This window comes from Sinocyclocheilus anshuiensis, unplaced genomic scaffold (genome assembly GCF_001515605.1).
Source record: "Sinocyclocheilus anshuiensis isolate Anshui unplaced genomic scaffold, SAMN03320099.WGS_v1.1 scaffold629, whole genome shotgun sequence".
NCBI lineage: Eukaryota > Metazoa > Chordata > Actinopteri > Cypriniformes > Cyprinidae > Sinocyclocheilus > Sinocyclocheilus anshuiensis.
In genome coordinates, this window is record NW_015536485.1 from 537441 (window position 1) to 550788 (window position 13348).

The following is a 13348-nucleotide window of genomic DNA, read 5'->3' on the forward strand; positions in this document are numbered from 1 at the left end:
TGTGAAAGGAAAATGTAATAATCGGAGGCAAACCAAAGGATGAGAGACTATATATACGTGTGTGTGTGTGTGTGTGTGTGTGTGTGTGTACCTGGTATTCCCTAGGATAGGGATAGTACAAGGATAGTAATGTAAATTTTGATTCCCATGAGGAAACAAATTTTATATGAGAAGTAGGTTTTAGGATTAGGGTAAGGGCATTGAAAATACAGTTTGTACAGTATGAATAACCAATGAATAAAATCTGAAGTATATACATTCTTACAGTGGGAATGTAACTGCTTCTAATCTCTGACACAGTCAGATGCAGGATAGAACATTTTAAAAACTTGCAAAGCTGCGTTTAACATGTATAACCTTGTTAACCTGACATGTTATTTATACCATTAGCCAGTGAGTCTCACAAGGTTCATTTTGGTTACACACCATCCTGCAGAGACGCCTGCACCGCAAAGCTGTTTTTAAAACTTCCTGAGAAAGTTCTCATGTCACCCTTAAGAATACGGTTCAACATCTCACACGTGAGGAGACGTCATCAACTCATTCGTATAGTACTTTTCTGCACAAACATTCCACTCTATTATTGTGGTACTGAATTACACCTTTCGAGATGATGTGTGGGAACTTTAAGGGTGGGTGGGCAGTCTGACCTTACAAAAGCACCTATTTTGTCCCTTTATGATTATGATCATGCATGTACTGTAACGTGAAATGATGTAGTGCTGCCAAATATTGCACTTGATAGCAAATGCTTTGGATAAGAGAAAACATCCAATATGCAAGGTTTGGGAAAGGTGTTTTTGTTTTTTTTCTACCATTACCAAACCTCTTCATCCTTTACATTTGGAAGACATATTCTTAATGTTTGGTTGTGTGGGGCCCCAGGGACCTCATTAAAACATTGTTTTATATACATCAATATTATGTTAAAGATAGCTATTAAAGTGCTATTAAATTTCCCAAACAGAACATGAAGGATAGCCCAAAATTGAGGCAAAAACTTATATATTGAAATAATAATAAATTGCATATGAATAAACAGGTTTTGTTTTCCCTGATTTATGTTATTGTATTGATGAAATGTTTGTGTGTACATTGCTTGTAGATTATCTGTTACTTTATTTAATTGTTAGAGAGCGAATGATTGTTATTTGGTTTGGCTGGTTGCCGTCAATTTTTCTACCCATCATATACTAATATTAAACTGACCACTTTGAACCGTGTAAATACCTTTTGGTATCCTTTGGAAAAATATTACAGTTAAACACAAAAAATAAAAAAATAAAAAATAAATAAATAAACGTACAAATAGGCATAGTGCACAATGAACTGTAGCCTATTAATATGAATACATTTATTTCTTTTTTACAGGTGTTGTACCTGTAGCCTATTTGTTTGTTTATTTGATGTTGCCAGTACTGGTTGGCATGAAAAACTGACAATTTATAAATAAAAATGGTATGGTTTTCTTCATTTTTATTCTTCTAATTGAAATGTTTTTCAATCTCATAAACAGATTTTAAAAATGGTTAAAATAATAGTAAAAAAAAAATCATTCTATGAGGTTCAATGATGTTATTAATAATCAAGTTATAATGTTTTTACAGACCTCAAAATGCACTGCGTAACAGTAATGGCCGTTATGTTTACTATCATCTGTACTTCAGATTACAGACATGAATAAAAACATTCCTGACTAATTGTGTGCTACAGTAGGCTATACAGAGTGCACAAGTTACTGATGTCACTAGCGCTCGTTACTCATTCGAGTTCAAGCAAAACACACAAGACGTCGCGCGCTCTCAGTTCTTCAACAGGAGAGGGGAGGAGATGCGCTTGACGGCTCTACTGCCACATTAAAACCCACAAACAGCACAAATGACCACACCGAACAGTTTTGTCCCATGGGCAGAGGTAAGTAGCCTATACAGCTATGTTATACACCACCAAATCTTTGAAAATGTTATCTTAACCGATAAACCATTCAGGTCTCCAAGTCTCAAAGTTACGCGACATTGACGCGACGTGACAAACGTTATGCTATTGTAATATAATACATGTATACTGCTTAACTATATAGCTTCGTTTGTTGTAGAACACGTTCTTTTCCACCTGTCAAAAGATTGACTTGAATTTCTCAATAAGGAAGTAAAATGGGAAGGCAACGCTTAAAATCTGATGAATGGTTGTCCACAGAGGGTCTTGTGAGTTTGTGTGATCTTCAGCACTGAGCTCGATGTCTTCTGAATGTACGTGGTCGGTCCTCCTCATGTTGTGCTTCATCCTGACTACAGGTGCACATGGAGGTATGACATGATTATTTTCTATTTACGGGATTTTCTTTAGGCAATTTTATGGGCCAGGAACAAAACCACTTTCCCGTTATTTGAAGGTCTTGGAAACGTTAAAAAGCATGAAAATAAAATGTGGTTAATATTATTTAATGCTAGTGATCAAATTAGGCTCAGAAAGATTAAGCCCTATTGCAAAAAAGGTATCTGCGTCATTGTAATTTCTAGATTGTTATTAAAGAAAAAACGTAGCTTACATCATTTGATGATGTGGTGTAAATGACACTATGGCTTGATACCCTGACACCATGACTTTAAAAAAAAAATGTCTGTGGTGTTGCATGTTTATTGAATTTTGGATAATATTATTGTACAAATAAAATAGGCCTAAATGACTAAGAGAGTCCTTAGGACCAAAACTGTAGGGCTGTGCGATATTGAAGGAAAATGCGATAAGCGATAACTCATTAAATAATGCGATATTCGATATGCGATACGATAATGCATAAAAAGGGCCACATGCTCAGCTGTTGCTGAGTCAGTTCTGTGAACTTCTATAACTATCGTGTCATATATATATATGGTTATTTATATGCATGTATGTTTGTACCAAGAGTTCCTGTAAAACCACAACAAATTCCTTGTGTTTGCGCACACTTAAGTGGTGAATAAAGCTCATTCTGATTCTGATTCTAATAAGAAAGCACCCCTACAACAACTTCTGAAAGAAATACTCAAGCATTACATAAATATGTCATTTTAACATTAGTGTAATCATTTTAACATGAGTTTAGGAACTGAATAATAAAAAGGAAAAATAAAAAACTGCGTAGTATTTACTCTTTGAATTCAATATGCACTGATTCTTATTTAAGCTACAAAAGTTATTTAGGTAAAAGCAGTGAGTGATTTTCTCTTTGTCTTTTGTTCATGGCCCCAAATATTGCAAGCTGTAGCGATATGCATATTGCTATATGTACATTTGCGATATTTCGATAATTTCGATATATTGCACAGCCCTACTGTCTATAGGTAAAGAAGCATCTGTACATGAGATTTTATTTGGTCTAAATATCAAAACATATTATTTAGAACAGCGTGAGAATGTGGATTTGAAACTGGACATGCTAAATTTGTGTGGAACATTTGGCTTCTGTGTTTAAATTTGTATTTGAATTTATCATCGTTTTAATTTAGTTTTTATACAACACTATTAAAAACTAAGGATGTAAATTATTAGGATTGTGGTGGACAAAATGTAATAATTGAAGAAATAACCATTAATAAATACAGTGATTGACTGTTGTGAATAGTAGGGAGTACGGAGGAATGTCTATGATGGTTACGACCCTGGTGCAAATATCTAACCGGATCTCATGAATGTGTGTTTAAATGGCACGATTTTCTGTTTCTATTTGGCGTACTATTTATACGCAAAAATGGACTTTGGCATGCATATTATACTCAGTTGGTAGGTTTAGGGGTGTGGGGTAGGTGGGTATTATATGTATGCCAAAATGCGTATTATATGCACGCCAACAAAGTGAGTGTCTTATGCATGCAAAAATAGCGTATTTCTGTGTATAAATAGCACATAAAATACAACAAAAAATAAATAGTGCCATTGATATACATTTTCATGAGACGGCTCATATCCTGCACTATCCCGTGATGACATTTTTTGTTGCTTCCTCTGTACTTATGCTTCTTGCAGGAACGGTGTGCACTGTAAAGTCAAGCAAAGGTGAAAAAGTCCTTTTAGGATCCGACTTCACCTTCTCCTGCATCTTTAACAAGCAATGCACCAAACTAATGTTTCGGAATAGGACACTAATTAAATATAAACAATTCCCCAATTCAAGTGAGGTGTCCGTGGATGTTGAGAATTTAACAGAGCCAAGCACCTTCAGCTGCAATTGTAAGGAGCCTCGCTCAGAACCATGTGGAATTGACATCAAACCAGGATGTAAGCTTATAACTTTCTATAACATGTCTTTATTTCAGGGTTCCCACACACATAAGTCTGGATCACTAAATTTCTATAGTGACTATGCATTTTCCAAGTAATTCTCAGTTCTGAAATCAGATAAAATGCAGTCTTTATATAACAATTTTATCCTAATTTTAAATAATTGGATAAGTCTTGGAGGTTCACTGTTCCAAAGGTGTGGTAACCCTGTCTTTTATCATGACACATTATACAACTTTGCTAGAAATATGTCTTTTAGAGATGCAAAATAAAGTCACCTAGTCTTAGTGACAAATTAAAGGGTTGAAACTAATTACTGAAACTTGTTACTTTGGCAAGGGTGGAGACTTTGAAACTGTGAAGTGAAATTTCATGCATGACACAGTCATGTGCTTCTTTTTCAGACCCTCCAGACGTTCCACAAAATCTGACTTGCGTTCAGAAAATGAAATCTGGCAACATCAGTTGCATTTGGACAACAGGAAGGGGTACCATAATCAACACCACATGTCAGTTACGGTTAGTCAAATCAGCTTTACAAGGAGGATCTTTTAGTTTACATATCACATGATGCAACCCAATGCAGAGACATACTTTAAAGTCTCATTAATTGTGTTACTTGATGTTTTCCCTGTGCTTTTATAGAGTTCGAGATGACCTGCACCTTGGCTATGAGAGTACTATGAACTCTACAGGATTTTGTCACTCCACCTTCCCCATCAAAAACTCAATAATGTCACAGCTCTTCGTGTCACTCAATGTCTCTAATAGCCTGGGCTCAAAAACCTCAGGCCCCCACACCATCATCCTCAGCAATATAGGTAAAGAAATTCCAAAACTCATCATTTCAAACATCAAAAAGAGTGAAACCGTTCAGTTGAATTCACTGTTTAGGATAAGTTATGCTTAATATGGATGACTGAATTCATTTTTGCGAAGTCTTTTTACTGTTTCTTTTTTAGTGCACTCTGCATTTGCTGCATCCTTAAAAAATATATATATATATGACAAGCAGTTTTCTGTCCATGCAAAAAGCAGAAATACTGCATGATGCAAATCAAAGCCAGTCAGTACAGTGTGTGGGTGAGATTTCATTCTTGCAAAATACTAAAGAAGTGGTTCTTGACCATTTTAAAATATTTTATTCATAATTTCTCATAATTTATACCTGCTTCATTATTTTAGAGCTTGGCATAACTAAAAAAAATATATATTCATTATAAAAATGTTTATGATTTTACTCATTTTTACTTCTAGGTCTGGAGATATATATTTTGTTCTATAAACTAGAACAAAAACTCTGTTTCTCACCTTTCGCTGGCCATGTTGCAGAAAAAAAAAACTAGGGACAGACAAATTGTTTGGCTATTTATGGCACAAATTATCCACATCGAAGATGTATATAGCTTTTATATGTTGTGCCAAGGTTAGCAAGAAGTGTTGTGGGTAGGGGGATTCCAAAGAATAAAAATGAGGTCAGTTTGATAGAATTGGTTGTTTTTACACCAACCCACTTGTTGACGTTATTATTAGACAGTTGCAGCAAAAGATCTTATCTTCATTTAATCTAAAACCAAACAAAACCAAAAGACAACAAAAAATAATTGGATTGCATTTCAGCTGTAGAATAATGTGGACTGAAATCTGCATTGCTTCTCTCTGTTTATTTACAGTAAAACCCTCAATGCCTGAAATCGTTAATGTGAGCTGCTCTTCTCGATGGTGCATCCTACACACAGACAATCACAGCTTGAATGTGGTTGAAATTCAATACAGTGCGGCAAATGGGATCTGGAACACCCTCCAGGTAAAGCTTCTGATTAAAAATCTTACAATCAGATTGAAGTGGTATACCGACTCAAAGCCACTTCTCTGTACCTGCAGACCTATCAGTCATCTGTTTTGGTAAAGCTGATAAATAAAAATGCAGAGTTGCAAAGTCAAGTCGATTCATGATGACACAGACAAAACCCACAAAACCTCACAGATTAGTTTGGTCGTCAAACCACAAGCCCTCCATGATGACTCAAACCTGGAATAAGAAATGTCAAGAAAGGGGTTTTTCTCAATCCGTATCGTTAGGAAATTGAACCGCTGACTGTTGCTGTTCCCACAAAGTACGTCTTGATGTGTCTTTATCAATCAAATTATCTTAGTATCTATTTCATACAGCATAGGACAACCAGCTTTGCAGGAATACAAAACATTGTCATTATAATGAAGAAATATGTTTAGAGATTCAAAAATGGTCTAGTTGATTCTAAACCTAAAGATGCTTTCCACTGGTGAAAGTGCTTCTTCTGCCATTTGCGTGCTTAAAAGGATTGTTCAAACAAAATGAACGTTTGTCATCATTTACTCACCCTTGTGTCCTTGGAACATAAACGGGGAAATTCTGAATGCTGTTTGGCATCAGTAACATCAAACAATGTGTGATTCATTCATAGATGGCATGTTGTATTTGACTGCATGTACATATATAAAAAGATATACATATAATGAACAGCATATTAACGGTGTTCTTTTAAACTTTTGATTAATCAAAGAATCCTGAAAAAATGTATCAGTTTCTATAAAAAATATTAAGCAGCACAACCATTTTAAACTTTAAAACTCCATTACTTTTGTTTTATGGAAAACAGATGCTTGCATTTTTTACATGTTCTCTTTCTGCATTTCACTAAAGGAAAAAAATAATATTGGATTGGTTTTATGGTGAACTTTTACTTTTTATACAGTCTCTACATAGGAATTTCAAAGATGCGTTCAAACATTCTTGACATTTTAACATTTAATCAGATAACATTACAATAACATGTCATGTAATAACATTTTAATTTTAACAGACATTTTAACAGTAAACCAGAGAAATCTTCATAGTTAAGATATAACATCTGGTGGGAAAACAACACATTCTATTATATTGTCTCCGCAGACTAATGCTAAGAGCAGATTGAACATATCCTCACTGCAGCCATATACCACGTATAAGTTCCAGATCAGGAGGAAAATCAACCATAGAGTAGGTCTGTGGAGTGACTGCAGTCAACCAAAGGCAGCAAAAACCAAAGAAGAAGGTATGAAATATATTACTTGTAAGGACCTTTATTAAGTCACATTTTGTAATTATAGAATTTGGAAGGTGGTTTTCTTGTGTAGTTATTGTGAGCTGCTTATTTTCTCTCTTTTAAAGTCATCAGAAAGCGTAAGAGGGATCAAATGAATGTAGGTAGTCATGCATGTTCTGGAAAGAGTACTTCAGAAGTATGATGGTGTTAGATAAGCTGACTGTACTGACGTAGGACAGTCACTTTTTTGTCAGCATGTCTCAGGTGCTTGAGATGCTGTGGCAAAACTAGTTAAAGCAAACTTGAGTGGTGACCGATTAAATTAACTTTTGATAACCTTTTTAATGTTACTTGACTTAGATGAGAAGTGACTATGGAAAAGTAAATTTGAAAACTTTCAAATTTGATGGGAAGCACTGACTTTTGGTGTAACTTAAAAAAAAATTGTGGAGATTATTTTAGAGAAATACTGAGAAAAACTGATAATCAACAATTTACTCAATTTACATGGCAAGTGAAAAAAAACAGCGTAACTGTTTTTCTTCTCTCTCTCTTTAGCTCCTGATAAGGTGCTTGACGTCTGGTACCTTCAAGAACTGAAACCCCCACAATCTAACAGCGAGTGTTTCCACATATTTTGGAAGGTACGTAACCCTTCACCAACCAAAATTAATTTTTGTATTTTCTATTAATGTTTTATGTAGCGTGTACATGCTACGGCCAGGTCGCTACACGATCCCCTCCCCCCGTACTTTACTTTTCACACAGGCCCTTAAAGGTCAAACCACCTCTAAGTGATGGCTTGCTTGCGTGAATTGCATCTTCCCAAACACACTGTTAGTCTGAAACCAAAAGTTAGACTACAGACAGTTTCAGTTTACAAAAAACTGAGTAGGGGCTTAGAGGAAATGATGGATTTGAGAATTCTCTCTTTTAGAGTCATGTTTGTGCCTCATGTCATTAATGGCTGACTGTCAAAGATTTTGGTCAGATGCATGCATTCAGACAAATTGAACTGCTTAATAAAGACTGCTTTTATATTCATGTTCACTTTGTTTTAGGAACTGAATTTATCAGATGCCAAGGGGAAAATTCTGAGGTATAATATAAGTGTTCGGGAACAAACGAGAATGAGGAACCCTATCATCGCAGTTCCACCCAGCAGAAATGAGAGAATATGCTGCTCTCATTGTTCTGTGTCAGTGTCCGCAATTAACTCAGTGGGTCAATCTCCTGTCACATTTATTCATCTGCATTTTCCAGGTAAGTCTGTGGTTTTTGAAGTGTTAGCAATGCTGAGCCAAATAACTGTGGTTTAATAAAAAAGACGCTAAACTCAATGCATATGTAGTCAATACAGCAAGTTAAGCCGTGTTTTTTGTGTTTACAGGTCTGGTTTCAGGTTTCCTGTCACACAGGCCATTGAATAATCATAGTGTTGCCCTCTTCTGGCACAAGCTTGCCATTGCAAGCACTGAATATGTGGTGCATTGGTATCCAGTTGGAAACATCGAGGCAATTCAGTGGATTAGAGTGGTGGATACCACAGCTCACATTACAGGCAAGTTTAATTGGATGGTATGGGTTAAGAACAATCAAAATTGGTTGGTTTCCAGACTGTAATAAAAGTACTTTATCTCTTTCTTGTACCTTTTATTCTGCTGTCTATCCAGGTCTGCAGCCTCAAGAATGCTATGATGGTGCAGTTACCGCTCTCCAATCACCTGGTCCCAAAATGGCATCCATTAAAGGCATCTCCACATGGCAATCAGGTTAATTCTTAATGCTCATTCTGCATAAATCTTCATCAAAGTGGATTAAATCAGTATATACTGTATATACAAACACTTCCATTCAAAAGTTTGGAGTCAGTGAGATTTGTTTATTTTTTTAAAGAAAATAAATTTTATTCAGCTATGATACATTAAATTGATTGAAAGTGACAGTAAAAACATTTACAAAAGATTTTGATTTTCAATAAATGCTGTTCTTTTGAACTTTTTTTTTTTCCAGCAATGAGGCCTGAAAAAATAATGGTTACCACAAAAATATTAAACAGATGTATTTTCAACATTGATAATAATTAGAAGTGTTTCTTGAACACCAAATCAGCATATTAGAATGATTTCTGAAGGACCATGTGACACTGATAGATGGAGTAATGGCTGCTTTTCCATCACAGGAATAAATTGCATTTTTAAAATATATTAAAATAGAAAACAGAAATATGTATGTAAATAAAACTGAAATATTACTATAATTTTTTTAATGTATTTTTAATAAAAATAAATGTAGCCCTGGTGAGAATATAATTTCAAATGCATGACTCTCCTTATCATAATCACTGTGTCTTGGAATTCACAGCTCCAGAACAGGGTCCAGTTCCTCAACTTTGCTCGAAGAACAGCGAGAGCTTGAATGTGACATGGTCCGAAATCCCTCAAAGGAAGAGAAGAGGCTGTTTGAAAAAATACACTGTCTACCTGATGGACAAGGGAGATATTCACAATTTCAGTAAGGCCTATCTTATTTTAAGGCCGTTAAACAACCATTAAGTGGTGGATAAATGTTTACAGATACAATATTTACTGTTGGCTCCCAAGATTTCACAAAAAAAAATTAAAAAAAACAGCTACTTACTTGGGTTGTTCATCAATAACAGTGCTACATAAACTGTGATATTAGGAGTTTTCTAATGTGGTGCTACACTTTGGCTGCAGGTGTAGACCATCCAAACAGACAGTATGTCATCAGCGGTCTGTCACCAGGACAGTGTTACAATCTATGGGTCACTGCCTGGACTGATGCTGGGGAGGGACCCAAAGGAAGTGATCTCCCATTCTGCACACCATCATACTGTATGTATATATGTAGATTATAACACAAAAAATAATCTTAGTAATCACATGCTGGGTTTTAATCCAAATATTTGGCATTTTTAAAAAAGCACTTTTGTGAAAAAAGATGTTTGTCACCCATTTGATAAGAATGACCTCGTCCTCTTTCAGCTGAGAGAATGCTGTCCCTTGTGATCTTGACTGGTGGAGTAGTACTTTTGGGCTGTCTAATCCTCCTGTGCCTCTGTCAGTTCACCTCCGTCCAGAAAATGTAAGAATCGGCAGAATGCTTCCAATTCTACAGAAACAAAAAGGCTGTTTTTGTGATTTAAAACACTGCCATGTCTGTTCTGCTCGATAGTTTCTTATGCTGTTGCCAGTGTCTGCTGCCTATAATTCCAGATCCAGCAAACAGCAAATGTGCAAAGACATACACTGATGATGACCAGGTAAATGTATGGAAATGCCCACCTACGCTGTATTTTCAAAACAAGTGAGCTATAAATGCATTTATGGGCATCAATGCAAGCTTTAGCATCTAGGTTAAGGGTTAGGTTAACATCTAGTTCACCCAAAAATGAAAATTCATAAAAATTATATCATCATTTACTTATCCAGTAAGACTTTTTTCTGTGGAACACAAGAGGACAGCAGAAGAATGATAATCCCTTCCTCAAACCGCAGCTTTAAAATCTCATTCACGTGTATTCATAAATTCTAGTCCTTCAGTTTGATTGGTGTTTTCTTGCAAGAGTTTTGGAGCCGGTTGCATGAACTTTCCAGACTAGTCTTTCAAGCTGGTCATCATTTAAGTTAGTTGCATAATGTCTAATTTTATGACAAAATGTAAGACTGATTACCCCTTGTCTAATTTTGCTAGTTGGTAAGAATATTAAAGGGGTCATATGATGCTGCTAAAAAGAACATTATTTTGTGTATTTGGTGTAATGAAATGTGTTTATGCGGTTTAAGGTAAAAAAAAAACACATTATTTTCCACATACTGTACATTATTGTTTCTCCTCTATGCCCCGCCTTTCTGAAACACGCAGATTTTTACAAAGCTCATCGGTCTGAAAAATCGAGGTGTGCTGTGATTGGCCCGCTATCCAGTGTGTTGTGATTGGCCAAATACCCTTAAGCGTGTGACAGAAATGTTACGCCCCTTACCATATTGTGATGACATATTCTTAAGGGTTGGTCACACTGGACTACAACAAATTCCTTCAGACGCTTGTTTTTTTTTAAAACATGAACTCAACTTATAACAAAAAGTAATAAATCAAAACAATACACTACTCCACTCTCCTGCAATGCTACAAACTTGCAGCTTTAAAGCTTGTTCTTTTAGAAGGTCATGCTATGATGTATCGATATTCTATTGGTCACACAGGATACTAATTTGCAGGTCAGAGTTCACCCAATCTGCACTTTGAAATGCAAAACTTCTTTGCATGAGCTTGTGTTTCCAGTCTCCAGTATTCTCATGAATGGAATGAAAAGTGTAGTGTGACCAACCCAAATGCTTAACGCAAATGCCAAATGCATAATGGCTTTGTTTATGCAACTGGCCCGATATACGATATACAGTCCAATAGCACTGGGACTTTTCATTCTTTGTACCAGTCCACTTACTTGTCAGTCTGTGCATTAGTGGTGGGAATTTGTCAGTGGCTCTTTCTTCAGGTTACATCATTATTGAGTTACTTACTTTGTGAGTGAGTTGTTGAATCAATTACTTTAAGGTATAGTTCAAATACCTTTCAGAAAATTCTGTCATTAATTACTCATCATCATGTCGTTCCAAACCGGTAAGATCTTCATTCATCTTCGGAACACAAATTAAGATATTTCTGAAGAAATCCGAGAGCTTTCTGACCCTGCATAGACAGCAAGGGAACTACCACGTTCAAGGCCAAGAAAGGAAGTAAGGACATCGATGAAATAGTCCATGTGACATCAGTGGTTCAACTGTAATTTTATGAAGCTACAAGAATACTTTTTGTACACAGAGAAAACAAAAATAATGACTTCCATGTTAGTCTTCGTTCACCAGAGTACCGCGACATACATGTGGTGCTGCTGACGCAGGAACTGGCATTCTAACATAGAACCCGGATGCTCTGCGCCTTGTTTACAAGCAAAAAATTATGCACACTGTCTTCATAAACATGTCTGAAGATTTTGACAGACCGGGTGACTTGCCATTTTTTTGCTCAGCCTTACTTATTTGAACCAGAATATACAGACGATGAACTAAGGGAGATGGACGTTTTTGGTCAGAATGCCGGCTCCTACATCAGCAGCACAGCACGCATGCGTCGTGGTACTCTCATGAATGCGCGTTGAAGACTGACACGAAAGAGAAGAAATAGTTGAATCATTTTCTTTGCGTACAAAAAGTATTCTCATAGCTTCATAAAATTATGGTTGAATGACTGATGTCACATGGACTACTTTAATGATGTCCTTACAACCTTTCTGGGCATTGAATGTGATAGTTGTGTTGCTATCTATGCAGGGTCAGAAAGCTCTTGGATTTCATCAAAAATATCTTTATTTGTGTTCCGAAGATCAAAGAAGGTCTTACGGTTTGGAACGACTTAATATTGAGTAATTAATGACATAATTTTCATTTTTGGGTGAATTATCCCTTTAAATTATTCATTCAAAACACTGATTTATTCAGAAAAAAAACAGCTGACTGTCTTTATGAGTGAGTCATTGAATCATTCACTTAAGTAATTTGTTCAAAAACATTCATTTTGTTTTAACTTAATTTGGAACTATTTTCGAAAGCAGAGCAAAATTTGTATTTTGTAAGTAATTGGCAATATTGTGACTAAAATGTAAGTTACACAATATTAACATTTTGTTTAACTGTTGTGTAAAAGCAGTACAGAAGACTTTGTTTTAGAACATCAAGTAGAATAAATGAAGTAGAGGAAGGCAATGAAGTAGAATTTTGCCTACTTTTTTTAATTCTATGTATTCGGACATACTACTCTTTTCATATACTGTTTTTTGCCTTTTTACCTCCTATATAGTAGGGAAGTAGGCATATTTGGACACAGGGGAAGGCAGAGTCTCAAATTCAGTTTTTAAAGATCCAGAAATCATTAGCAAAATGCTACTAATGCTAAAAAAAAAAAAAAAAAAAATTCACATGGGGCAGTGGTCAAAA

General features: G+C 35.6%; 1 protein-coding gene across 1 annotated transcript in view; it reads left to right on the forward strand.

Moving 5' to 3' along the window:
* Nucleotides 1–1803: 1803 nt before the first annotated feature.
* The window catches only part of LOC107684120 (interleukin-12 receptor subunit beta-2-like), a 14496-nt gene continuing 2951 nt past the window's right edge, over nt 1804–13348 (forward strand). Inside the window, exons 1-15 of the mRNA XM_016480336.1 lie at nt 1804–1914; nt 2197–2306; nt 4006–4257; nt 4665–4779; nt 4906–5081; nt 5934–6067; nt 7196–7337; nt 7887–7972; nt 8390–8591; nt 8719–8889; nt 9002–9100; nt 9693–9842; nt 10049–10186; nt 10337–10436; nt 10527–10614. Coding sequence (XP_016335822.1) covers nt 2237–2306; nt 4006–4257; nt 4665–4779; nt 4906–5081; nt 5934–6067; nt 7196–7337; nt 7887–7972; nt 8390–8591; nt 8719–8889; nt 9002–9100; nt 9693–9842; nt 10049–10186; nt 10337–10436; nt 10527–10614 — 1923 coding nt within the window. The 5' untranslated portion in view covers nt 1804–1914; nt 2197–2236. The remainder of the gene's footprint in view (nt 1915–2196; nt 2307–4005; nt 4258–4664; nt 4780–4905; nt 5082–5933; nt 6068–7195; nt 7338–7886; nt 7973–8389; nt 8592–8718; nt 8890–9001; nt 9101–9692; nt 9843–10048; nt 10187–10336; nt 10437–10526; nt 10615–13348) is intronic.